The sequence below is a fragment of the Lichenostomus cassidix genome, chromosome Z (assembly GCF_008360975.1).
Source record: "Lichenostomus cassidix isolate B80296 chromosome Z, HeHo_3.0, whole genome shotgun sequence".
In the NCBI taxonomy this organism is placed as follows: Eukaryota; Metazoa; Chordata; class Aves; order Passeriformes; family Meliphagidae; genus Lichenostomus; species Lichenostomus cassidix.
The window spans coordinates 23,076,753-23,104,521 of NC_139511.1; the positions used below are offsets into that span (position 1 = coordinate 23,076,753).

General features: G+C 42.2%; 1 protein-coding gene across 4 annotated transcripts in view; it reads left to right on the plus strand.

Annotated features, from left to right (window-relative positions):
• PALM2AKAP2 (PALM2 and AKAP2 fusion) overlaps positions 1–27,769 on the plus strand; it is a 265,831-nt gene that overhangs the window by 231,839 nt on the left and 6,223 nt on the right. For 3 of the 4 annotated variants that reach the window (XM_085042460.1, XM_085042464.1, XM_085042463.1), the window contains 3 exons: positions 11,866–14,257; positions 20,881–21,059; positions 24,236–24,274. In XM_085042460.1, the coding sequence (XP_084898586.1) occupies positions 11,866–14,257; positions 20,881–21,059; positions 24,236–24,274 (2,610 nt within the window). The remainder of the gene's footprint in view (positions 1–11,865; positions 14,258–20,880; positions 21,060–24,235; positions 24,275–27,769) is intronic. The other variant, XM_085042461.1, reaches the window with a different exon arrangement.

The following is a 27,769-nucleotide window of genomic DNA, read 5'->3' on the forward strand; positions in this document are numbered from 1 at the left end:
CCCCCTTCCACACACACACCACCCCCCAAAAATACCCAAACAAAGCAAACAAATGAACAAAACACAACAAAATAAACACACACACACACAAAACCCAACCACCCAAAAACCAACCAAAATAAAAAAAAAACCAAACAAACCTAACCACCAGAAAACCTACAACAGTAAACTCCTGCTTATGCTAGCTGAAAACAGAACTTTAGGTCTGTTGCCAACACGGTCCTTTTGAAAGTATCTCCAAGGAGCTAGTTCCCTTTCAGGTTAAGTGAAGTCGTGCTCTTTCTGAGTAGTGTGAACTGGCATTTTCCTTGGAAAAGAGACTCTTTGTGTGAATGTCCTGAGGGTATGGACTTCCTCTTTTTTTTAAATATTTTTTTTAAACCAGCTCTCCCTTCGGCTATGACATCACAGTACTGTAATGAGCTGGGGAAGGAATTTGACTTAACGAGCGAAAAAAAGCTAAGACCTTTGTGGAAAACAACATTTTTGGGGTTTGCTTCAGAGTTTACAGGAGCAGAGAGAAAGGGTAAGCTAAGATTCCTGACCTGTCGCATGTATCTATCACGTTTAGTCTTTATCATTCCATATTGAGAGGAGTATTTAAAACACCATTTTTCCAGATGATATTTGTGGAATTCTTTGCCCTGTAGCTGGTTTGTTCGTTGTGAGCAGTAGTGAAATTTACAACTTTCTACGAAGTGTAATACAGGAGGATGTTGATTCTAAGGAGAAAAGATACTTTTGTGTATCCGGTGCATGTGGTAGCTAGGAGGACCACCCAGCACATTCAGTGTCTGTATTCTTCAGACAGCACTTGCAGAGTCTTCTGACTGAATTTTTAGTTGCTCTGAAGGAGTGTGTTTCCCCCTAGTCGAGTATGTTATCCTTGACACTGTAAAGCAAATTTCAGTTCATAAAGAGGCTTTCAGGGTGTCTGTTCAGCTTCATCTTTTAGTTGTGTTGTTTAACACTGAAGGAAATTAAGCATAGTTCTGTGAGCAGTCACATTTAGCAGCAACAGCATTCCTGGGTTTTATGGCATTTAATGCACGCTGTGACTCTTAGTTGATACCTCTGTGCATACACCAGGATAACACATTTAACTCCTGAGAAATGAGGAAGGATATTTAGGGGAAAGTATCTGGAAGCCAAGATGACTTGTTCTTTCCTTCTAGCCTGGCTTTCGCTTTTCTTTACAGACTCCATGGCTGAAGCCTCATGCAGTCAGTTCAAATACTGAAAACCAAGCTATTGCTTGTGTGATGTGCTAGTAAACAATACTCTTTTAAGAATGTTTGGTTTTCCCCCTCTCTGAAGCAATTTGATCTGGAATGTGTCAAACTTCTGTTTGTACAGAAATGTGAGGTGCTGCTTGCAGTTTAATGCTGAGCCTTTTTATGACTGTTTAAAATAGCTCCAAGCAAGCATTTCCCATCAAATAGCAAATTGTCTGAGAAATACAGCAACTCTTAATGTAGCAGCTTAGTTTGGTTTAGTGATCTTGCCAACATTAAATGAATTAACCACTGTTTATTTCCATATTCTGTAATTCGGTAAAAAAGAACCCACAACTGGAGGACCAGGTAATCTGAAGGAATTTTAAAGCAGAGCAGTTTGAGCTGGAATAGCCAGTTTGGTTAACACCATTTTCCTCCCCCATTATCTTAATTCTCCACGTGCTGAAAGAGCAAGTGATGAATGCATTAATCAAATAATATACTAATGTAGCCCAGATGTGCTGTTGGTCATTTCAATTAGTGCCTTTTCTTTTAGGAAAAAAAGGAATAATGAGTTTTTGAGTAGAAGAGGTGAGGGGAGCAGGGGCAGAGGGACAGGGAGTGGTAGGTGCTGAAAGGAGATGTCTCAGGGATTTCTCAACTACATATTTCCTAAATAAGGAATTAAAAAAAAAATACTATGCAAGTCTTACTTTCAATGAAATATGCTCCTGCAGGAGACAGTGAGATGACTGAAATTCATCATTTGTGTTATGAGCAAAGCACACATGAAGTTGCTAACTGTTCACAACCCCAAACTCACATGGTAGGTCATATTTATAGCCTAGGGACAGCAATGGCATGTGGAGAATTTAGCAACATCCTCCTTCTTACAGACTGTACACATCTGACCTCTCACTAGCAAAACTGTTTTGTAGACCCTGCAGTCTGACTCTATTAAATACTACTTATTTGCTGGATATTTTTTGAAATTATTTGTCAAAGTCCCCTGGTCATCCTGGCTACATTGGATTCATTGTTTAATGATAGCAAATTTTGTTTTGTGGGTATGTATCTTTGAAGGGGGATTTTTCTACGTGCACCATCCAGAAAATTAAGTTACATACATGCCTTTATGGGAGGAGCCTTGTGGATTGCATTCCACTAGAGTTACAAGATTTTGTCTCTTATATACAATCTTCAGCTAAAATCTTTTCTCCACAGTCTGTTTCTGGAAAAGGGGACTGGGAGTGAAAGCATTTTTGTGTGGTAGTTCCCTGATGAATGCTGTGCGTGGTGACACACTGGAGAGGGTGACTCAGGCAGGGGAGGTGACATTCCAGGCTCTTGTTGGAAGTGGCTTCTCTTCCCATTTGCGTGCATAACACAGCTATAGGCAGACAGACTTCAGTTATATCCTTGGACCACCATCATATTTCCCCTCTCTTCACTTACATAAAGTGATTTTTGAGCTAGCAGTAGGCTAGATATCCTCTTTCTTCATGTCCTTTCAATTTTCTTTTTATAATGTTCCAGTCATGAGCTTTTGCCTGAATCTGGAGGTAGCAGCCTAAAATACCCAAAATTTTGGGTAGAGCTAATGCTAAATAGGAACCCTTTTGGCCACTACATGCTCTCTCTCTTAACAGAGAGTTTTAGAGGTCTCTAGCTTTAAAATAATTCCATTTCCTTGAAAAACTGGGAAGAAAGCAATCCATAGAGTGCTCAAGCCAGCTGGCTGGTTGAGCCCTCAGACTGTAACTCTCCCAGGGCTCACTGCCTGCAGTGCATAAACATTGTCCTGTTCTTTGTGCTCCTGGCAAAGCAGGCTGCCATTGGGTGAGACACTGCACTGTGCATGGTTACGCAGGCATACCTTCATTTAAGGAGATTTGGTTGTGATGGGTCTTAATCTAATGGATGAGAGCAGCTGTAACAAGTCCTACTGATAAAGACAAAACATCAACAATAATTCTTAACCTTCTTCAGCTGTCAAAGAAACTGATGTTCAGCCTTACATTTCTGAGCATAATTTGTTCCTTTAGCCCAACACAGTTTCCGTGGCAGCACTCCTGTCAAACTCCAATGGGTATTGAACAGCCATGCCTTTCAAAAGTGCAGCAACTATTAATTAGGCTTTAGGAAATTGTTAAAAGCACTATAACCACCAACAGTTAGCATTTGTGAAAAAGAAAATTGAAAGTGAAAAATGTTAGCCTTTATTGGCAGAGGTTTGTAGGTGGTTGCTTCAGTTAAAGCATTCAATTCCTGCTCTATTGCCCTTGAAAGTAAGTGGTGAAAAAACTCCAGCATAGAGATCATGTCTCTTTTTTCAGAAAATGCAATTTAGGCTGCCATTTATGAAAGACTTACTAAATTGTACCAGCTGCTGAAAGACTGTGTCCTCAGAAGACTTTAATACTAAGGCATCTCAGAAAGCATATTTGTTTGTTTAAGGCAGGTTTATCTCTGTTCCTCACATCTATTAAAACCGGTTTTCCTAGCAACCATAAGATCTGCTCAGAGAGCAAATGAACTGCATGGCCTTTTGTCTCCATTTACTGCCTCCCTCCTGCCCCTGCCTAACCCAAATTCCTTCCTCAGGAGGTCCCTTTCTCATGCACCAAAATGATTAACATGTCAGTATTTTTCTTGAGGTCTTTCATTTACATAGGAGAGTTGTAGATCCATTCTTTAGATGGAACAGGAACCCTGTGCCCTCAATGAAAAGACTTAAGGAATTTTCCCCTTGTCTCTTTCCTTTTTTTTTCCATGCAAGCGACCGTAAAGGTCACTCTTTCCTTGTGCTGACATTATCTAGATGGGTTAGAGAGTATTAAGAGCAAGGCTTAGTTTAGCGTCCTTTCCCCTCCCCGCTGGGATTAGATCATGCTTTATCAGAGCAATTGTTCCATCCTCAACATGTGCAGGGCAGATTTCAGCTGCAGCATTTTGTGAAACTGATTTTTGATGCGTACATTCAAAGGTCTTGTTCTGCTCAACTCAGTCTCGGTATTAGGTGCTGTTAGGCAGAACATTTTTCTGCCCTTATTCAGTTTGGATTTCTCATCTTTCATTAAACATCAAAGCAGAGGCTGAGTGTGAGAGAGTGCTACTAACAGCAGAGCCCCTAGCTCAGCTCCACCAGCACCAGCTGAGGGGAGCCTATCCAAGTGGACTCTGTAAGTCCAGTGGTACAGAACCTCATCTGTGACCTTCAGTTGTGAAGAAGAAATTCTCCTGTTCCTTAAGGATTGTATCGTACATTGAATTCTCTGCCATGTAGTCAACAGCTTTCTAATTGTGTAATATTCCTTCTGTGTTAGTTGGATGGGATGCTCTTTATTTCTCCACCAAACCATTGCGCTTCCTTAGGCAGCATTGGAGGCTTCACAAGATCATATTTACCATTTTAAGTGACTTAGCACCACAACCTCTTTAAATCAAGTATTCCAGCTGTTGAAATTCAATCTTGTTTCAGCAAAAGCAGATTTTAGAGACAAGCCATGGAAAAATAAGCCTTAGGAAAAATGTGTAACAAAGTTAAAAAGTACTAATCATCTGTGGTGGTGCACTTGATTAACACTCTAACATGGTTTGTATTGACCTTGAGTCCAGTGCTGTCCCTCAGCTACACTGCTTTGTTTCCCATGCCTGCACATAGGGTGGAGTGTCCTTTTTGTCCTAGGGAAACAAGTGAAGCAACATCAGAAATAATAATATTTAGTGGTGCATTTTCATTTTGAGGTAGAAATAATTTTGGAAGTGAAAGGAGCATCAGAAGTGGGATTTGAACTGATGAGAGTGATGATAAAAACACGTTTTTCTGGATGAAATGCGTTCTTATGCACGCATTTACTGCTCTAATTCAGATGCACTTTCAGGCTGACCTACATTACAAGGAATCAACAGTGCATAGAACAGGAGAACGGCCTTTTGAATGCAGGTTCTGGTACCTGAAATCATCACCAATTTACTGATCTCTTGGATTCCTCAAGCTCCTGGTTCTCCCCATATGTGAGTGATAGAAAATGGGGTGTGAGTGTGGAGTGTGGCAGTACCAAACAGTGCTCCACTTTCTGAATGAGAGTTTAATCACATCTTCCTGTAATTTCAGATTTGCGTCTTGATTATGTAAAACTGAACAGAGCTTTCATAGCAAAGCTAACCAGCCCCACACAGAGTAGTATCTGCATCTACACCACTTGAATACGTATTGCTTTCCCTACTACCAGCTGTGTAACCATCACACTCTTATAAACTCTGCATTATTTTTTCTTTATCAGAGGTGATATTTCTTGTCACTCAGCAGTTAGCAGTCTTTTGTCCCTAAATATTCATTTCTGTACAATTCACTTTGCCCATACAGGTGCTTTGTGCAGTTACAGTTGTTTGCAGGAATTCAATTTGCAAAAAGAAGTTAGCATTTTATTGTTGCTTTTTTACAACAGCTGCACAAGCATTAAAGAAGGAAGATACTTGATTTTCTTGCTGCTGTAGCAGTAGTTGAAATCCAGTAAATAGGGTTGCAAATTCTTCACGGAGGGACCAGATCTCTGGTTTTAGGAAGTAAGAGAAAATATCTGGCGTAGAAGATCAGGTGGTTTCCTACCTGTAGAAACGGCTCCAAATTATGTACCCTGGAATTAGTAGGAAGTAGTAAGGTTCATTACAAATTTGGATCCTCAGTTACCCAGGAAAACTTCACCTGTTTGTTACTGAGGGCATAAAATATACTGGAGCTACAGAGACCCACATGGAAAAATACAGTATCAGTTGATTATATCCTCATCTTTAAAATATCCTGTCACACAGTATATATTTATCATTAAAGTATTCATAATTCTTGGGCCATTTTTGTCCATCTTTAATTTATTACAGAAGCAAAAGAAAATTGGAGTTTGATTTGATAGAAGAGCTTTATAGTGTATAACTTGGGGGAGTTGAAGCCTGTGGTTCAGATGGAATGAAAAGAATATTGCAAAGCCTTTCATATGTTTTCTGAATGAATGCAATCACAACTTCTTTGCTAAAATGGATGAAAAAAGGAAATAGGAAAACCACATAGAAAATGTCACACAGAAAGCTCTCCAAGTAACCACTTTTTTGGGCACTGTATTCCCACATGTCCTATTACTGTCTGTATTCCCAAAGAGCCCCTCACTGCTTCTTAGGGGGAGGTAGTATGAGGTTGCATTGATTTTTAGAGTGTACTCTTGTGAAGTGCTGAGGAGATAAACCAGCATTTCACAAAGAAAATATTGTGCTGTCTGGCCACCTCAGGAAAGTCACAGAAGAGTGTAGAGAGCTGCTTATGGAGAATGTCATTGTGACACTCAACAGTAACAAATTTTAGCAGCCAGATATTGTTTCAGTCTATGTATTGAATACACTGTATAATGCACTGTGAGAGGAGATGGCCAAGTTTTGCTTTCTGTGTGCAAGTAGGATTGTGAATGGAGCTATTCATGGTAGTGTCAGCATGTGCCTGACATGTCTTAAATTCAAAATTTAGTGACAAGATTTGAAGATTTTTTTTTCCTGAAACCTGAATTTTATTTCAGTAAGTGAAAACTTGTAAATTTTTTTGAAAACACTTCCTGTAGTATTTTAGAGCTTTTAGATGTAAGTATAAAATACTGTATGAAAAACTGTGACCTTTTCACACAGGAGCAAGAAGACAACACTTTGGCAATGGATTTGGGAGTTTTTTGTGTTTTGTTTTGTTTTTTTTAATGAAAATATATGGTTTCTATAGGTAATGTGAATAGAAACTCTTTCTTTCCTTGAGTTCTACATCATCATCTTCACCCCTTTTCCCCCTCCATTTCTAGGGCCTTTTTGAACATTTTTTTTCTAGCTACTGCTTTCTCTTAGCTCACCCAAATAGGAAATTTCAAAAAAAACAGTGTTTGGCCCATTTCTCCAGACTGCTTTGTGCAAAGGCTCCCACTGGCACATTCTTGTCCCTCCAGTGTTGAGGAGGGATCACCACATTTTTGGAGGTGGATGAGGTGGCAGCCACCCCTGGGGGCCCTGCCAAGGCAGGGAGGAGTGCAGGAGCTGTTGTGCGGCAGGAGCTGCCGCAGTGGTTTGGGCTGTCATTCCGTCTGGATGCACTGCAATGGTGGCACCTGTCTGAGCACCTGGTGTGTGGTAGGGAACATGAGCTGTGAGGGATGGGTGCTACCACCTGGTACAACTCTAGCTTTCCTGGGTTGTTAAGAACTGCAGCACTTCATGTCCTGTCCTACAGAAAATGAGTTCTGCAAGACTCACTGTCGCTAGCAAGCATGGGGCAGACCCTGTGGTACCTAGGAGTTTTTTCTCATGACAGGGTGGCTGTCTGGGAGCACAGAAGTTCCCTTGACTTTTCTGTCTTTGCAGTGTTTGGGATTGGCTCCATCTGTTAGGCAGGTGGTGACGGTGTTCTTCAAAAGGGTGAGGTGAATGAAAGCAGCTGCTCTCTTGAAGGTTTGCCAGAGTCAACCTCCTAACAAATCCATCATTTGCTTCCTTCTTATTTGCAAATAAGACACCAGAGAGGCAGGCCAAGACAGTAGGCTGACATCAGCAAGGAGGTATGGATTAGCCAGTCAGCCATATGTGAATGAGATTTTAGGGCTAAAATTTCTTGATGTATGGTGGGCATAATAGTTAGATCCAAGAGAAGAGTGGAGAGGGTTGAACAAAACACTAGTCCAGTGCTGAAGCAGTAGGAGGAGGAGGAGCAGATGAAGTACAGGACATCTCTAAAAGAATATGAAAGCTGAAGAAATGGAAGGTTGACAACACTAGCGAAGCCAGGAGACCAACAGCATCAAAAGCTGTCTTGAAACTTGGCTGGGGTAATTGTAGAAGCCCACAGTGAGGAAATTTCCAGATTTTCTTAAACCATGAAATTTCTTAGTTGTTTAATCCTTTCCTCTCTCTTCCCACCAGTGCCACTGATGCTTCAGAAGAATGTTGACCTGGCTCAGAAGGATTGCCTCCCACTTGTTTCCATAGGCATTTTGTGTTGCATCAAACAAAGGAAGGCACTGGCAGCACGTTTGCTGGGTCTTGCTAGTAGCACACCCACACTTTTCTCCTTCTAAAAGAGCTGATTGCCCAAACACTTACACTTTTGTAGATGAAGAATTCAGCCAAAGAGAAAATATGCTAATAATTTTCTAAGCTGCTAATAACTGTAGTTTAAAGTGCAGCAGCATTGTAGAAGTGACACTAATTACCCTGTTGCATCTTGACTTAAACAGAAATGAACGCACATTCAGGGATTGTGTAAATGTAACAGCAACTTCTGGAAAATCTGGGTCTAGATGAGCAGTTTAAGGGAATAACTGTGAATGCTGTGTTGCTGACTACAATTAGGTTTGAATGCAGCCCTTTTTTCCATTCACAAGTCTTTGTAATGGTGCAGGCTTTGAAAAGCCTCTTCGCTGTAGGCAGCAAATACAAAGCTGCTGGTACAGGCTTATCACTGAGGAGCAAAAGCAGCCTCCTGGAAAGCTCACCCCATCCTGCTGAGTAGCTGAGGCAGGGGGTCTCTGTCCCACTGCCCCCCTCCTCCAGACCTCCTCCCACCTATGGTGGCTCATCCCCACATGTGCCATTTTACCACACCCAGACAGTTATGCTGGGTAGGTGCAGCAGCCTGAAATGTCTTGAAAAGCTTTTTTTTGTGAGCTACTTCTGTCCTTAGTTATCTCAGTTCACCTCTTCAAGTAATTCATCAGTTGATTGATTTCTGCTCCTCACAGGAGTGTCTGGAGCATATTCTTTATTGCCATGACCTCACAGAGCTGTCCCCAGATTTTGCCAGAATGTTTTGAGGAAAAAGAAACGGGTGGTTCTTTTAAATATATTTTTTTCCTCTCCTAGCATTCCTCACTGGCTTCTCTGCCATGCTAGGAGTCCTTCTTCATGCTCAGTTACTAATCCATAGCACAAAAGGCTCCTCCAATAAGAAGCAGTGTTTCCTCATGGGTTTTACTGTGTAATTGTCTGTTTTGCTACATAATTACATGTGCCACACTAATTGCATAGACACATGCACTTCCAGAATTATATGCTGTCACAAATGCACACCCTGATTAGAGAGTTACGTGCCAGTGCCTTAACTGTGAGCTGTGGATTGCAGCTATGGTGAGAGAATGGGTTCTTGCTTGCTAAGAGATTCAGAGAAAACACTGCACCTGTGGTTCTGTTACTGAATATGTAACAGAATATGTCACATCCAAATACAATGTGAACTGAAATGGTTCATACATTAGAGCTGTGGTGCAAATAGCCATGCGTTAGTGAGTGCTCTCTGGGACAGTCAGGTACATTCCCAGCTCTGTGGTGTGTAGGTACTGGAAACGCAGGAGCAGGGGCCCTGCAGCTCTGGTTTGGCTCTGGGGGGAGATGTGTTCAGTGGCAGGAGTGAATATCTTCATTAACTGATTTTCTGTGTCCATTCAAGGTATGTTCTTGTGTCTACAAAGGACATGTGGTTAGCTACCAGTGTCAGTGGTGGCTTTGATCTGGCTGAATAGAAGAAAATACTAGCAGGAGCGTAATTGTATATCCATGGTTTGTGTGAGAGGGACAGCTGTCAGTCCTGCACATTGCACAGACTGCTCTAGATGCCAACATACTCCTTTTTGCATCAGCAACCCCAAATATCAAAAAGATATTGTCACCTGAGTACCCATTTTGTACACGGAGCTCTGCCAGCAAATCAAGAGCAATTCTTGCCCTTTCAGGTTAAAAGAAACCTTTATCTATGATTATTTCTTTCCATCTGTGCCTGCTAGGAAAAGTAATCAGTTTTATACTTAGTCTGTATTTGTTTGCAGAACATCTGATTTCTTGAATATATCTTTGACAGGACTGTAGAAGAAATGGGCCACATTTAGATATTTAAATGATGGAAAATACAATATGCTTTAAGAAAAAAAGTTGTTAGAAACTTCAGCTGGAGTATTTGTAAGTTCAGCAGAAAGTGAAGCAAGTAAAACAATTGAAGTTTGTCAAGTAAAATACATAGACAAAAGGAGGTTGTTTGTTTTTAAAGATATTTTTCCAATGTTTAAGCACAATTAAGAAGGAAGTACCTAATGGCTGAATGGCATTGTCTTCAACTGTGTGCAACTACATAATTAGACACAAAGCTCTTACGAGTGTTTTTAGAAAGAGCTCTTCTGGCTGAGTGGCTGTAATTCTTTTAAGGTGTGTCAAATGCATTTGACTGCCTGTATAAATCCAGTGGCAATGTGATTGTTCAGGTCACTGGTAAGTGCCATTTTGCTCCTTGTTGATCATCTTCTGCTGCAGTGTGTATTAATAGCATGCTGGGCAAGGGACAGCAAGGCGAGAGTGACTACCAGACAGTGATGCTTTTGCTGGTATCCACTGAGTTCTCAGGGTTTGATCATTCCCATTTGCTTTCGAAGCCCATGCCTCACACATAGAAACACATATGGAAAGCAAGACAGAGACCTCAGATACCACCCTTCTGTTTTAAAAGGCGAGTCAAAGTGAATAGTGGATCATTTTTTGTTTTCATTATTTAGGCAGTTAGCAAGACTTAGCAAGTTATTGTTGAAGAACCATGTTTAAAACATCCTCTTTTTTATTTTTGTTAGTTTTGACTGTTTTTGCCTTTTAGCAGTATAGAATTATTGAGAAGTTGACACATTACCAACTTAATCAGAAGTTCCTTCAGACTTTACTTACAGGAAGTTCATTAGGCTGCTTGACCAGTAAAATCTACCTATATATGAGCATAAATAGTATTTCTTTCAATTACCTCTGTGTAATTGACCAGAGGCAACATGTCAGGGAGAAAGATGAATCCAGTACGTCTGCACTACAGATCAAAGAAGGGGGAGGGACGAGACTGTGACTGTGGTCCCTGTCATGCTCCTTGTGATGGTCGTCATGCTGTGGGAGTTGCAGATGCTTCCTGTCTCCCAAGTTCAGTTGTGTGTTGGTTTTCATGTGGGATGGAGAAAGAACCCATGGCTTTCCAGCACTGTGTAATTCTTGTCCGTGTTTGGTGGCCAGGATTGAGCCACTGAGAGTTGAACATTCCCTGATGTTTCCACATCCGTTTTCCTAAATTGGTGTGAATCACCAACTCTTCCTGTGCATTAGCATCTGGTTCTGCAAAGCAGGGGCAGTAATACTTTTCATCTGTCGAAGCATTAGGTGTGGAAAGCTTTTTAGATTTTCTTTAGGTGTGGAAATCATTTTTAGCGTACCAGGATGATGGGTGTTGTGTACTGCATGCTCAGATCTTTGAAGAATCTAAAATGCCAAGTTACTGTTAGCTTAGATATTCAAAGCTTATTCCTAGTCATGCATTCCTATTCCACATCACCAAGATACAGGCATGAAATAATGACAAAGTGAGGATAGTAAGCAAATGGGAGATTCTTAAAAGAAAGTTTACTGTTGTTTTAGTACATTTTCCAGCATATGGTAAGGTAACTTCCTGTATTTTGTGTTAATGGCTTGCCTTGCTTTCCCACACTCTGAAGGAATGCTTTAATCTCAAGCTTAAGAAATACTACATTTTGTTTTCCAGATGGTGTTTGCTTTGCAAAAAGTTAGGTGTTGTTTTTTTAAGACTTCATCATAATTTTGCATTCTTTTGTTTTAGAAATCTTCCAGAATCCCTGAGGATGACATCAGGTTAAGAAAAAACAGAGACCAAAACTGTGCCAATTTCTTGGAGCCAGCTACTGTGCTTGCTACAAAGGAAGAGAAAATGGAAATTGAAGTTCCAGTTTCTGAACACAAAAGCATCACCACAGTGGCTTCACCACATCCCATAGACAATCCAACCCACTTCTTTTCCCCTGCTTCCAGCCGAAATGGAATTAGGGACAGGCATGAATCTCTGGACAGTGAAGTTGCTAAAGAGATCAGATACCTAGATGAAGTGCTGGAGGCAAATTGTTGTGATTCTGCTGCAGATAGTACAATTAATGGGACATCCTCCCCTGAACCGAGTGCAGTCTCGGTTATGGATGGTTCAGGAGCATCTGCTAATGTCAGTAAAGATTCTGTATCCAGTGAAAGGGAAGAAAATGTAGCAGACAAGCAGGCATCCTTGGAAGTTGAGCCATGTGAAGCTAGTGTAACAGATGAAAATCTGAAATCTAACGGCCATTCCTTGGGTGCACTGAAAGAAGACACTAGGGAGAGTCTGAAGGTGCCAGGAAGTCCCACTTCTTCAAACAGTTCTAGGAGATCCTCTAAGGATGGAGAAACAACTCTTACAACCCTTAAGAAAGAGGCAAAGTTTGAACTGCGAGCCTTTCATGAAGACAAAAAGCCCTCAAAGCTCTTTGAAGATGAGGAAGAGAAGGAAAAATACAGAGTCCGCAAAGTGAGACCATCAGAAGAAATGATGGAACTTGAAAAGGAAAGAAGAGAACTCATTAAAAGCCAGGCTGTCAAGAAAAACCCCAACATTGCTGCCAAATGGTGGAACCCTCCTCAGGAGAAGCCTCTGGAGGATCAACTGGATGAAGAGCATCTGGAGTCTCACAAGAAGTACAAGGAGCGCAAGGAGAGGCAGCAGCAGCAAGGTGCAGCACCAACATCCCCCAAACAGGTCAGCTCCTCCTTTGTGCCCCCAGAGCCAGTCAATATCAAGAAAGAAGATATTGTCACAGAGCAAATTGATTTCTCAGCTGCCAGGAAGCAGTTCCAGCTGATGGAGCATTCAGGTCCATCTCAGGGTCAGGCCCCACCAAGGCGGTCAGGAACACCCAAAATGTTCTCCATCAAACCCTTCTACAAAAGCCTCAATTCTCCATATGTGGACAGGCCACTCTCCTCTGTGACAAGACCGGTTTCAATGTGTGGGCAAACTGGACAGCTTGAGGGTAACAATGCCACAGTTGTCAAAGCACAGAAAGTCTCCTGTAGCTCAGATGATGACAAAAGCCCTCAGACTACCACAGCTGACACAGCAAGAGAGTTACCTTGCAGTGATAGCTCCAGAGCTGGACCAGCCTCAAAGCTGTGGGCAGAGGATGGAGAATTCATGAGTGCAAGGGCAGTCTTCACTGTGGTGAAGGATGATGGACAGGGAATCCTAGACCACTTCCCGAAGTCAGGCAGCACCTCTTCCCCTCCAGAGGAGCTTGATTCCGGTTTGGATGACTTGTCTGTCAGGTCTCAGGACACCACCGTCTTGGAGACCCTTTCCAATGACTTCAGCATGGATAACATAAGTGACAGTGGTGCCTCCAATGAGACCATGAGCGCCCTGCAGGAAAGCTCACTAGCGGATTTCTCCCTGCCGCAGACCCCACAGGCCGACACTCCGGCTGAGTGCAGGGCTGAAGGCATCTCCAAGTCTTTCAGTGACCCAGGCTGTGATTCACCCTCCTCTGCCTTGGCAGACTCCATGCTGATGGACGACCAGCTGGAGTACCATGCTGGCCTGCTGGTTCAAAATGCCATCCAACAAGCCATAGCTGAGCAGGCGGATAAAGGAAACTGCAAGGAAGAAGAAATCCCAGCAGAGAAAGAGGTCTCAGCCAAAGAGCAGCCAGCCAGCACTGGGCCAGCTCCAGCCTCGAAGGAGCATCAGAACCCAATGTTCGAGCCACCCCAGGTGTCTTCGCCAGTTCAAGAAAAAAGGGACACCATACCAAAGACTTCAAAAGAGGAAGACTCAGGACTCAGGGAAGGGAAGAGTTTGCAGCAGTCACCTGTGTACTCAGCCAGCCAGCCATTCCTTGTGGAGGAAAACAGGCATGAAGTCAGTTATTTCAGCAAGTATTCAGAGGCAGCTGAGCTGAGGAGCACCGCCTCCATCCTGGCCACACAGGAGCCTGAAGTGACCGTGGGCCCTTTCAAGTTACGGTCAAGGAAACAGCGGACTTTGTCGATGATAGAAGAAGAGATCAGAGCTGCCCAGGAGCGAGAAGAGGAGCTGAAGAGGCAGCGGCAGGGTCTGCAGATGGCACCAAGCCCTGTCACAAAGAGTGCACCACCCATGCCCACCAGAACCGTGTCTTACAAAACTGCACCAGGTAAGAGCCTGAGTGTCAGAGCAGAAGTGAAATGTGACTGGAGGGTCAGGTCGGGTTTAGTTTATGTCATTTTTAAATGAAAATATTGTTTTGCGGGGAGAGGGAGGGCAGATGACTTCATCTGCCTGGAAACTGCATGGGACAATTTACCTTTCTCTCTGTGAACACACCTGTGGAATGCTTTTTTTTTTACCAATACAGGGCAGAGATGCTGATGGTCCTTACTGAACCCTCTTCCATATTCACCCACTGCCACACTGTAGCATGATATATCTATCACTGTGCTGCTCAGACCACCCACTGAAATTTAGGATCATCTCAAGGAAGGACAGCAGCAGTTTTTACACCTGTGTGGCTGTTTGAAAGACAAACATACAAGGCCTTCCTTAATGGGCTTCCTGTTCTCTTGCACATCATTAGGGAAGTGCAAAAGTAGTGGAGATGTGCAGATTTTGAGGTTATGAATCAGATTTCTTTTCCTGGGTGTTTTGCTTTCTGTTTTCAGGTCTTGGTCTTAATGAATTTTGTCTTGTAAAATATCCAGAGCTATGAATTGCGATATATTTTAGCTGGTGTCATTCGCTACTGAATTAAACAATTAAACAAAATATTCAATAGATTCAGTGGAAGTCCTCTTGATCAATCAGTTTCTGGGTTCTTTTGGTGACATTCACAGCAGTTACAGCATATCCCTCTGCCCCTTCCCCTTCTCAAGAAATGATGCCTTCTAAATATAATGCAGAAAAAATACATATGAACCACCCCCCTGAAACACATATGAGGCTTATTTCTGTGTAGTAAGAAGTAAGGTCTTCATAAGCATATGCCTACATATGCTTTGCAAGTACTTGTAACAGTGCTCATTGTGAAAAAGTATTCATTTTACCAAGAGTACTTAAATTCTGTCTATATTTCCACTGGTGCAAATATGAGTCAGTGGTAGTCATTTTCTTTTGAAAGTCAAGGTAAGCTTGAATAAGATCTATCTAAGTTTAACCCACTACTCAGTATGATTGTGAACTTGGAGTTTCATGGAGCACATAAATAGGTAATACTTAGTTTTGTTTCTCCTGCAAAGAGGATGATCTTAGCATGTGTTTTTTTAAAAAAGATATAGCAAATATCAGTCATTTCTTTGAAGTGGTATTGTTATAACTCCTCTAGAACAGCATTTTCATAAGGATCCCCTCTAATCTGAGGTATTCTGAGAAATGTCTGACAGGATGTGAGATACAGGGTACCACAGACCTCAGTTAGGAGGACTTGTTGCATAAAGGTATACTCATGACTGCTTTCAAAAACAGCATCATCTGGAGCTGAAAGTGCTCAAAATGGGGCAGATAATGGTTGTGTTTTACTCAGAAGTGATGTTGGATGGGCTGCTGACACTAATGCTTGTTTTAACAGAGCTTCTGGGAAAACAGCATACTTCTGCTTTCTCTACACAACAAGGCATTTACTTTGTGTCTGTAAAAATGTTTGTCGTGAATTACATTTTGGAGAAAATTATAAACTCCTGTTTATAATGAATCATTCCAGACAGTTTCCTTTAAAAGTCCGACTGCCGTATGTTCAAGAAAGAAAATTGGGATCTCTTAGCCAATGACTCAAGCTACTGCAATTTGCAGCTGGTGACAAGGCAAAGAAATAATTTCTAGGAAAAGATGACTATGTGGCAGTGTTTAAGAATGTCATTGATCAAAAAAACCACAAAGAACATTGCCCAAGTCATTCTTAATTCTCCTACTTTGGTGCTTTCTGAGAAGCAAATGTGCTCAGCATAGCTCTCAGCTCAGCGCCCTTAGCCCTGGAAGACATGTAAACCTCAGCTCATCTCTTCCTTGCTGTCCCTTTAGCCAGCTGTATTGCAGCTAAAGCCTGCAGGCACCTTTAGAAATAGGGTGGAGGAATACCATGTAATCCCTTGCGAGATTGCAGCAACTTTCTTTTAAAAAGTTTAATAGATCTTTTCAATATTTGAAAAGAAGGAGGCAAAATGTAATTTAGCAGAGGCACAAAAATCTGTCTGTCAGGATATACAGAGCAGAGGTGACATACAGAGCAGAAAAGAAAACCTACTTCTGGTGGACACAGTAAGGATTGTGCTGTAGAGTATGTCTGGTACTGCAATATGTATATCTAGTTTCACAACAAAAAATAATAGTAATTCTACTAATATTAATAATAGGAAGAAACAGAGGTAGTTCTGTTAGCAAATTGCCTTTTCCAAAGAAAGAATTGGCACTAACATCAGGATATCTCAGCAGAAAGGGATTAAGGGGTCAAGTACAAATTTGAAAAATCTGTTTCTAATCCTTAAGTGTGGAAGTGCAGACTCACTCTTTTGAGAAGGCATACTAATTCACTTAATTAGCAATGTTCTAAGCATCAGGTTTTACGTGGTTTTAGGTGGTAGTCTGGGCAAAGTAGCTTTACCAGGACTACTGGTGTTCCCTGGTTATATTTTACTCCTGCTCCTCTTCACTGCTTTGAGCCATGTGGATACTTACATGGGTAACAGAAAGACAGACCACAAAGGACTGCAGTGAAGTGCACTGTACTTGAACTGAAGTGTGGCAGATCAACACAATCCATGTAGGTGTCTGTGTGAAGTAACTGCTAATTACTTTAGGTAGCAAACAAGCTGGCTTTACTCACCCTGACATCTAACTTTCATACAGCTGATATTGTATGAACCTGCACTGCTAACAATTATCCTTTAAAGTTGTTTGTGATGCTTTGAAGCAACCTTTTAACAGATCTCAGACCACTGAATTGAGACAGGGTAATATCAGTGGAATGTGCATACAGGATCAGACCCTTCTCCAGGGTACTCCTGGAAAGGTGAAGATGAAGAACCTATGTGATTTTTTTCCAAAAAAAGTTGGATTTCCTGCATGAGGAAACTCAAGATAGACCAAAAAAGTGCCTGAGCATGGCTGTGTAGATAGCCACCATGGATCCCAAAATATTTGTGGAGCCCTACTCAAATTTGAACATTTCCTGTGTTGCTTTGCTGCAGCTCCTGCTGCACCTGGCACTGTGTGAGCAGCTGCACAGAAGACAGTGGTTTACTCCAACAACGTGTAGGTGGAACAGCATCTCTCCTGGGCAGAGCATTTGGGGCTGTCTGATAGTTCATTTGAGCAGAATGATGAGACTGTGACGTGAGAGGATCCAGCTTAAGTTTGGTGATGTAATTCCCATGGTTTTGTTAGTCCTTTTATTAGGAGTAACTTTGACTGTATGAAGGACTTGTATCTAACTTCCAGTAGTGCCTGCCTCTGAGTAATCCTGTTCCTCAAAGGAGGTGCAAAAATAATTACATGAGAGGTCTTGGTTCAGTGAAGGCTTTTCAGCTAGAGCCAAACCCTTTGTCAATATTTGCTGTGTCATGATGAGGCATGGGAAGTACCCAATGGAAGAAGCTCTGCCTGGGAGACACTTTGGGAATCTGCCACATCTGCCTTTTTGTCACTGAAGCATTGCCAGGTGAGGCAGAAGGCACGCTGTGCTCATCTGCAGGCACTCAGGCCCACTTACACTTGCACTTGCACAGGCACCAAGGAGAACTGCCCACCACACTCATCTTCTGTTGTCCTCAGCTGATGAACTAAATGAGAGAATTTCAATGGGTGGCATAAGCACAGTGGGGGAATTGCAGCTTAGAGATGCAAGCAGTCACCTCTAAATTGCTCACAGCTAACTGTGAGGGATGTGTGTGTGCTGTCCTTTTCTTTCTTCTCTACTTTCTTACCCTGAGTGGCCACTGTGGAACTTAAGGCTCTGTCAGAGGAATGGCTTCAGCATGAAAGCCATTTTCCACTTCAGTTTTTCTCTAAGACATACCTATGTTTAGGAAGTTTCTCAGGTTCAGCCGAAGCCTGAGGATACTTGTGTGGTGGGAAGAGAAGCAGAAACTTTGGGGCAGGATATTTTGTGGCCATTGCAAAATTTTTAGTGCCTTGTGTGCATGTACAGAATAAGGATGAGATATAATACATATGCATGGGCTCCTTTTTAAAATCAGAATTTTGAGAAAGGCTAGAGCAGAAATGTTTATGGAAGAGGCTGTTTACTTACCCCTTTATAGGCACTGCTATGAAAAAATAAATGTTAATCATTCTCTCCAAGGATTCCTCTGGAGTGCTCATCAGTCATCCCCAGAATGCTTCCAGGAGTGCCTTAACAGCATACTAACCCAGCTCATTTGCCCTTTGCTTTCTTATTCCCTCCCTAGTGGAGGATGTCTGTGAAGTGAGAGAATCTTTGAGAGGTTCTTTATTTACTCTTTGCCTGTTTGTGATTTTGCATATTCACATTGTTCACCTACTACTCAAGAAGAGCAAAGAAGCCCACATTTCACCTGTTGTGGTAATGAGGCTCAGTATTACCAGAGGGACCTGTTTTTCCGAGGTGTTTCAGCAATCCCCTGACTCCAGCACAGACTGGTTTCCTAAAACAACCTGTCTGCTGACATGTCTTATTTTGAAAAGTTTTCTCTGCTATGCAGATGTCTTTAAAAAGTTTCAACAGCATCTCTAAGTAAAAAGTAAGTGCACATATAGATTTGGGATGCTATAGCCTTTATATAAATACACATATGTATGTGTCTATGTGTGCTGTATACATGTATATATACAATGCAGTACAAAGGCTGGACTCAATGATTTTGAATGTCTTTTCCAGCATTAATGGTTTTTTGATTATGTGAATATGAAAATTGATGGGCTTTCCATCCAGGGTGAACAGACCTCCTTGAAGATATCCCCTTTCTAAAATGGAAGTCCCCAAAATCTACAATTTGCATTGGTTTCCAGGGGAAGGGGAGTGTAAGGATCTCTTTTCAGACATTAGGTCTGAGCAACCTGTGATGTGTCTGTAATCCCTGGAGAAGGTAAAATTTGGACAGACATCTGAGAAGCCTCATTCTTCCTCCAATTACTTATATCCATCCAAGGCAATTACTTGTGTAAGAATGAAGTAATACTGCAAGATATCTCACCCTTAATCAGGCCTTTTATTTTCACCACACTTTTTTACCTACTGGGCCTAATCGGCAGGGTGACAGTAGTTTCAAGTCTCTCCTGCTGAGCAGTCCTAAGCTGTCGCACATGGGTGCAGCTGGGCAGCTCAGATCCTGCTGTTGATCTCTGCTTTGGCAGCATAGCTCCTGTTTGTCTGTGGAGCAAGTCCTGCTGCAGCCCATAGAAGAGCCTGTGCCCATGGAAACTCCCCCTCCAGTCTCAAGTAGGGTGATTTTAAGGAGGATGTATTCCCAGCCTCATCCCTGCACTGCTCATTTTAAATTAAGCCTGTAACAAGAAACTAATCATGCTGGGCTTTTCAACACGGATCAGAAATGAAACAAGCCTGGTGAGGGGAGTTCTTGTAAAAACACCTCTGCAGTGTTGGCTCAGATTTCATTTCTTCCTTCAAGTGTAAATCCTGTTGATCCTTACAGGAGATTTCAAGGCTGCTCTCTAGTGGCTGTGACAGTCATGATGCTTTTTGAAGGACCAGCTAGGGTTTTCATTCATTTCAGCAACAAGTTTCATGAAAATCAGTATGATCCTTCTAAATATTTCACTTAGTTTTGAAAGGATTGCAGTGCATATTTTTAATGGGGTTTTTTTTACATTCATTGAAGTGTCTTATTTCAAAGAGTTGATGGTGATCCCATGGGAAAGGAAATCTGATTTTGGTTCAGCATTGCTTTCTCCTGTCACAGTTGAGAACCCCCACACACACATTAGTCCCATGACCTGCCACTGTTGTCCTCACTCTTCCCACCAGGACAGGATGGGTGGATCACCCCAGATCAATGCCTGGCGATGACAGCAGCATGCTGTCTTCCCAAAGAAGCATGGCTTGGTCACCCTTGAACTCTCCTGCAGCTCATAGCATTGGTCTCTTGTTCTGGTGTGCCTTTTGTCCATCTTTGGGGTCACTGTGCCCAAAGCAGTGACCTTCCACTGGGTGAAATGGGCTCAGTGAAACATGACTTCTCTCTGGCTTTCCTTCTGCCAGGAGAAAACTCAGGGGCTCTGTCTGAACCAAGGGTTTATAGGACAGAGATCTGATTCTGCCCTGCTGCAGGTCTCCTTTCACGAGCAGCACTCTGTGTAACCTGCAGGAAACTGCTGCGGGGAAGAGCAGCACTGGGGATCCACCCAAAGCCTTTCTTAATTACAAAGCAGATATAAAGCACTGGGAAAAGAGAAGGCAGCAGTGCTTAACAAGGTGCCTTGTTTGGATGTCTCATTCATGGTCCCTGTGTGTTGTATTGGCTGAGGCAGAAAAAAATCATCTTGTGGTTTTCCAGAATCTTACAGTACTTCCAAATCAGAGGAAGCAAGAGTATTTCAAGCACGTACTTCTATAAACAGTGGTGGTTTTGTAAAAAGATTTTGTAATGTTTTGGTGTCGTGGGGTTATAGGAAGTGGGAGAAGTTTTTTTAAAGTCCATGGCCATCCTGATTTTTCAGATTGTTTCACAGCCTTCATTCCAAACTGTTTCTTCATTCAAAACCAGTTGAAAATGCTTCTCCAGCTGTCATCTTTGGTAAACCATTTGTGAGTCCTCAGCTTAGAAAGGGTCATTCTTTTTCATGTCATTGCAGGGAAGATAGAGAAGATCAAGCCTCCTCCATCCCCCACTGCAGAAGGGCCTGCCTCACAGTCTGATCCTCCATCCGAGGAGTCTGCAGGAGCCCAGCGACCCAAGAACCTGATGCAGACCCTCATGGAGGATTATGAAACACACAAAACCAAGAGACGAGAAAGGATGGATGACAGCAGTGTAAGTGCAGCTCTCCTCTCTTTTTTTTCTGTGGTAGAGACCATGATTTGCAAGAACCAGCAGACAACAAAAAAAGTTATTTTGGTAGAATCAGAAATCAGAATCTGCTCAGATCACCTTGCAAGTGTGTAAGGATTTTAACACATTGTAAAAGGACAGGTGTTCAACAGGGAAGGATGAGGGCCAGTGAAGAGGAAGAGTGTGTCACTGCAAATATTAAAGGCAACTAGTATTACATTTCATTTAGTTATTTATGTTAACTAATAATAAGAGCAGTGGGTAGCTGCCCTGCAATTGGCAGATTCTGTTAATTCACACATCACCAAGACCCTCCAATGGGTAATTTTAGTGATTCTTTGAACTTTGTGAAACAAGCATGTGTTCACACATGAGTTTGTAGACCCACGACGTCCAATCCAAGTGTGTTCAGGATTCAGTGTAAGTTGATAACTTCTCCAGGAACCACCCTTTGTGGAACTGGACAGGGAATATCTCAGAAATTAACCTGGATCCTTCAACAGCGAGCTTGCTGTTTCGTGCAGTACTTGTTGTCCTTCCACCCAAGCAGTAGTGGAGTCTAACTGGATTAAGGTGTTCTCTACCAGAGATGCTAATAAGAAGAGCTATGAATTGTGTAGCTGGAAGCATCAAAATTCAGGAAAATCCATTTTTCCTAACAGAGCATGAGCAGTTTCTTATTCAGACTCATCATTACTGTGCAATGAGTGCAGAAGACAGTGAGATGCAAGTTCAGTGTCAAACTTCTTAAATGGACACAGTATTTGATGAAGCAGCCACAGTCCTCCAGGCATTTCCCAGAGATTCCTGAACAATGACCCTAATGCCAAGGATGTTCCAACAAACTGCTGTCTATGTTCATAATTGTTTAAATGTTCATTAAAGGCAGGTTGTCATTAGGGGTATAGAAGTAAGTGAAGGTTTGCAATGTGAACACTGCACTAGTTTGTCAGCTTTTAATCACTACTGGTGAATAATGCACAGTAACAAAAGATACTTAAAATCAGAAGGAATGCACTGTGTAGGAGTCCTGTTGCACTTTTGGTAGCTAATTAAAAAGCAAATAGTTTTGTTTCCAGTGCACACCAGAAACTTTCTGGTCCCTTATTCTCCTGAGGCCATTGGAAAACAAGGTTCCACTGTCCATCAGACTCCTGCAGCCACATAGGAAGCCAGCTTGTGCACAGGAGCATGTCTTGTTCTGGCAGTGGCATCCTGGAGCCACATCTTAGGAAGGAGCTGCTCTCTGGTTTCCTCTCCCTCCCCAAAGCACCCAGTGAAACAGGGTGGTCCCACCTGCCCTGGTGAGTGCTGTTTCCTGCCACCTTCCCAGAGCATCTCTCCATGAAGGTGCTCAGAGGCTTGCAGGGCACTTAGCACAATTCTCATGACCTTTGTGGAAGCTATGAGGAGCATTAAAAAAAGCCGTGCAAACCAGCACTGGTCCTCGGGAGTCCCACACTGAGTCTGGTGGCCAGAAACTTCAGAGAAGTTGCTCTGCTAACAGGGCAACACTCAGCTTGTACTCGCCCTACACTCTTCCTCTACCCCTGTGAAGAGTGAAGGTGACTTGCCCAGCCCATGAAGTGGTGCTTTGTGGCTGAAATCTTAGATTTAACTCCTACTCCTTTACCTGAGCACAGTTCCTCGAGTGCTTGCAGAGCTGCACACGTGCTCCCTAGAAAGCAGACTGGCCACAGTTGCCTGGTCTCTGCTACAGTTTGAAGTGAGCTCTGATGTCCTGACCAGCGTGCTGGTCTGGGCAGTGTCTGACCAAAAAGGTGTGCTCTGGGTGCCATCTCAGCTCTCCACTGCTGCTAAAGCTGCCTGGGTACTGACTGCCCAAAGATGCACTGCCAGAGCATTGGTGCCAGTCACACAACCTGTGGATAGATCCTTCTCTGGGATGAATTGTCAATGCTTCAATGAATTTGCAAAGTCCCAGTGTACACCAAATTCCCACAGGGTTGAGGTTTGTTGTCATTCTCTTCTGTAAGCCCATTGCATAAAGCCAAACAAGATTTAGATTCTTGCTGCTGCCCACCCAAAATTCTATTAGAGCTCTGTGTCTTGCAGAGCCCAGGGAGACCTTCCTCAGATCAGCAGGAGTGTTTTGTTTCTTCCCTGCTTTTTCCGCTCTCCTTTGGTAAACAAGTCCTCCCATTGACAAGGGAAAGATAATTTTAATAAGAAGTGCTGCACTTGTACCAATGTCAGTTTGAGTGAGTATTTTACAGGCCAGGCTAAGCAATTATTTTTTAAAAAAGAAATAGCTTTGATTTATCAGCAAAGAGCATTTGAACAGTGTTCTTAGGAAAAACAATTTCTGTAACTAAAGAAACAAAAGAGCAAATCACTGCACTATTTTTAAAAATACATTAAATACAGTGGGAGAAGGAGCACAACTGACAGCCAGACAGGCAGCTGCTACTTGGAGCATTATGTCCTGAGAGCTGAATGTGGCTCAGCATTGCTATTTTTGAGTGAGGGGACCAGAGGCTTCCTCAAGTACTGGGAGCAGTCAGAGTGCCTGGCACTGCAGCCATGATCTCCTGAATGGAGAGGCTGGTGAAGAGGTTTCATGTCCATGGGTACTTCCTCTCATGCTGAGCATACCAGCAGTACTAATGTATAAAGATCCACTTTCTCCCTGCATAAGACCAAACAAAAGACAGGAGGATGGTTTCAATAGGATATTTACTCTCTGTAGTCTCTCCTTCAGGCATCACCAACCTTCTTAAGTCTGGCTTCAGTGGCTACAACGTGGCCACTCTGGTCAAGGCTTGTAGGTTATGTCTTTCAGAAAGAGAGGGCAAATCAAGCATATCTTGGAAGAATTTTGCTGCTCAGAAAAGGCAGCAGTTTCTTCCAGAGGATGTGTTATGGTACAGGTTTCGGCAGATGAGTAGAAGAGAAAAAGCAGCAGCAAGAAAAGGGGTCAAGCACTGATGGTAAACAAGACTGAGACTGGCCAAGCAACGTCATTAAAATAACACCAAACTGACTAATATTTTCTTTTTATTTTTTATGACACTAAGTTGCTTGAAGTTTATACTCTGTAATGTGCCAGTTCTTGGAATTTCTGTGATTTGTTCTTGTTTCCTAGTTATAATATGCTTGTTCAATGTACTAATGCTGGTCTTTTCCCTTTCTACCAGTACACCTGTAAATTACTGTCTAGCAAGGTTACTTCTGAGGTACTTTTCAAGTGCTTATTTATTTTTGCTTCCTCTTGCATGGTGATTCCAAGTGCATGTTGCTGCAAGTTGACATTTTCATAGTGTGTGCCAATGCCATTCCATATCAAAAATATGTGTGTGTGATATTTCCTTAAATCTCTCATCAACAAATATTTGTGTTGTTGGTTTTCTAACCCTTGGATTCTAGTTACAATTTCTGCCATGGGAGAGGTTGTAATTAAAGGGATGGGAGCTGTTGCCCAGGATGAGCATTCCTGAAGTGAGAAATGAGAACTTCTCCTTGATTTCTCTGACCATTTAGCTGGCAACACTAAACCTGGGATCCAAGCATCCTTAGATGCTGAGTGAAACTGTTGTGGCTTTTCTTTGTCTCTAATTACAGTGTATTTAATACTATCAAAATCTCTAGTGTTTTGTAAAAAAAAACCTGCACACCAACCTTTCATCTGTGGAAGAGTCAGATCCAAGTGCACGGCCTCAGTCTGTTTCATTTTGTGAACCTTTCCTTGTCCCTGTCTGTTGTGACGTGATGTGATAACTGATCACAATACCACAACTTAGCATCAGTGTTTGTCTCAGGGTAGAATAAACCCAAATCTGCCAAATAAAGGGTATTTACAGTGACGTTTGGTGTTCTAGCAAAGTAGTAATTTGCACAGTCCTTATCCCCACAAAGCTGGACTTTGCCAAAGGCAGTAATTTTAAGAGTGGGTAGTTGATACTAACTACACTTTTGCAATGTTTGTTAAGAGCAGGGTAGCTCAGTAATGTGTATATTTCAAATGCCTGTAATTTTCTCTCTGCAGATCGTGGTAATGACTGACATTCATTTGTCCAACATCAGTACTTTTTTATAAACATGAACCTTCCATTTTTTTTCCTATTCCATATTATGTTTGACCACATCAGCTACCTCAAGAAAAGTACATGAACATTTTCTGACCTGGAGAGTAAAGAAATGTCAAGTCTATGCCATTTCATATTCATTAAATAATTTAGAATGGCTTTTATCACTCTGATACAAGCCAGTGATTGATCTTTGTGTAGAGTATTTATGGAGAGTTAAATCAGTGTAGGAGCACTGTGCTTTCAGATTCCTGGTTTTAAACACAGGTTGTGCCTTTTCTCCTCCATAATATCTGCACAATAATCTAAGTCCAGATTTATGAATAGCACATAGAGATCAGAATGTGTGATGTTGTATAAGAGGCAGAAGTTCACATGTAGTTTTCATATGTCCAGGCCATGGTCTTCTGCTGGGAAGAGTTTTGTGTCCACCTTGTGTAATGGTAATGATACAAAGGGTAAAGAGCTAGAAAAGAATGTGTGTGAATGGAAAGGGGCTAGAAATAAAAAAGGCAGTAGGACACAGCAATTCCTCATGCAGGTGAAAGTATGTCCTCTGCCTATTCCATAGCATCCAGCCTCAGACTGAAGAAACCATGTGATTCTCACTAGGAGTCTTTAGCTGAAACCAGGAAGGTTGTTTCAGAAGGAACAGCAAGACTCAAGGCAGAGTATGCCCCTACTCTCTACTGACCCCACATCTGACGTGTGTCTCATGTTCACCAGAGCCTTCCAAAATCCATTCTGGTGCAGGCAGGTGGCTCAGTTTTAATCCTCATTGGCAGTGCTGTAGCTGTCCCAGCTGTGCTTGCCCTGGCTCAGGAGCAGGGGCTTCCATGCTTTCATCCTGACAGCTCCACCCTGAGAAGCAGCAAACAGCCACCCAGCACAGCACAGTAACTCCTGAAATTCAGCTACATGCAGCCAACTGCATCCTGCTTCATCAGGGTGATGTGTTGCATCACCCCCAAATTCCTGCAGTTTATACTAAAAGCACATTCCCTCTGCTGTTCAAAGAGACAGATGTGCATGCCCCTATATTGGATGTTGTTCTCCTCAAAATCTTCTGCTTTTGGCCTTACAGCTATACATATATTCAAATGTACAGGACTTTAGTTTGAGTTTCCTTAAAACCAATCATGCTGTAGGAGATAACTGCAGTAAGATGATATTTATGCAGCATTAAAGGCTACTGCTGAAAATTTTTGTTTTACAAAACAGAAGATGAACACACTAGATTTGATGGCATAGGGCACACAGTTTATGTTTTAATACTGACAAGTAGCAATTTAATACTGTCACTGCCTTGTTTCAAGTAAACACATTTTAATCTCAGATACCCAGCTCCTTACAGTGCTTACTAGCAGTCTGGGATATTCAGTAAACAGCATTAAGTCAGTACAGTAAAGAAAATACCTTCATGTAGGAGAAATGGATGTTCTCTCAGTAGTTCCAGCTTTATTTAAAGCATTTAGTTTATTGTTCCTGAGCAGGAATGCTCCCAGCTGCAGGAGCAGGCAGCCTGTTCCCTGCATTTGTGCTTCCATCTCTTTATGCACACTGTGGTCCATGAATGAGTTTTCTGCAGCAACTTTACCACATGGTACTTACAGATTTTAGACACCCAGACCTTTGCATTTTCTGTTTTGTTTTTTCCTTTTAGTTCTTCCAGTTTCAGATGGGAAGAACCAGTAAAATATTAAACCTCAGAAAAATTGTTTTGCTTCCACATCAGTTTTGCTACTACTGTCCAACAAAAATTAGCCTGTACTGTATAACAGTCAGTTTTCTGACTATTCAGAAAACACCATGACTTCAGGGGTTGGGATAAATACAATTTGGGCTAAAGCATATATATATATATATATATATATATATATATATATATATATATTTATTGTTGTAAGAAAGCAGTTATTAAATCTGTAAGCTGTGTACTGCAGTTGTTAAATGTGATGGAGAGAAACTCAGGATCAGTTAGTCTCTATCTCTAGGATGGATAGAGGAACTATTCCTAGACCCAACAGTGGCAGCTGTTTCACAACTTTTTTTTTAAATCCTCAAAAAATAAATCCACAAGGAAAGAGCCCTCTGCAATTCTCAAAGGGACCTCGAGCTGCAACTGCAAGATCCACAAAGAAATTTTTTGCAGAGGGATGAAGAGTGGTTCTTCCTGCCCTACATATCTTCTGTCTTTCTACCTCCTTCTGCTCTCCAAGTTCTTCCTCTTCTACTACTGCTGGTATTCAAATCACCTCTGCCAAATAAGACATTTTAGGTAACATTGTCTTTTTCACTGATGTGGCCTTATCAATAGGATATAGTTAGTTCAGAGGCTGAAGAAGCCTAAGTGAACTGTCTGCTTCATGATCTTCCTGCTGCATGCAGTTATGACTCTGGCTGCCTTAGGACACCCTGAGCACCAAGCCTGGCTCTGCCTGCACCCACTGAGCTGATACAGAGCATCATCAAGGTGGGCACTTAAAAAGCATTGAGATAGCATTTCTGACCTGCTGTGGAGAGCCTGTGGGTGCTGGTCTCATTTTGGGTCTAGAGTCAGCCCTGATACTGGCCAAAAATATTTTAAAATGGAGATTGTTGGCTATTTTTAGGCAAGCAGCGTCCTGGGTCATGAATTCAATGCTC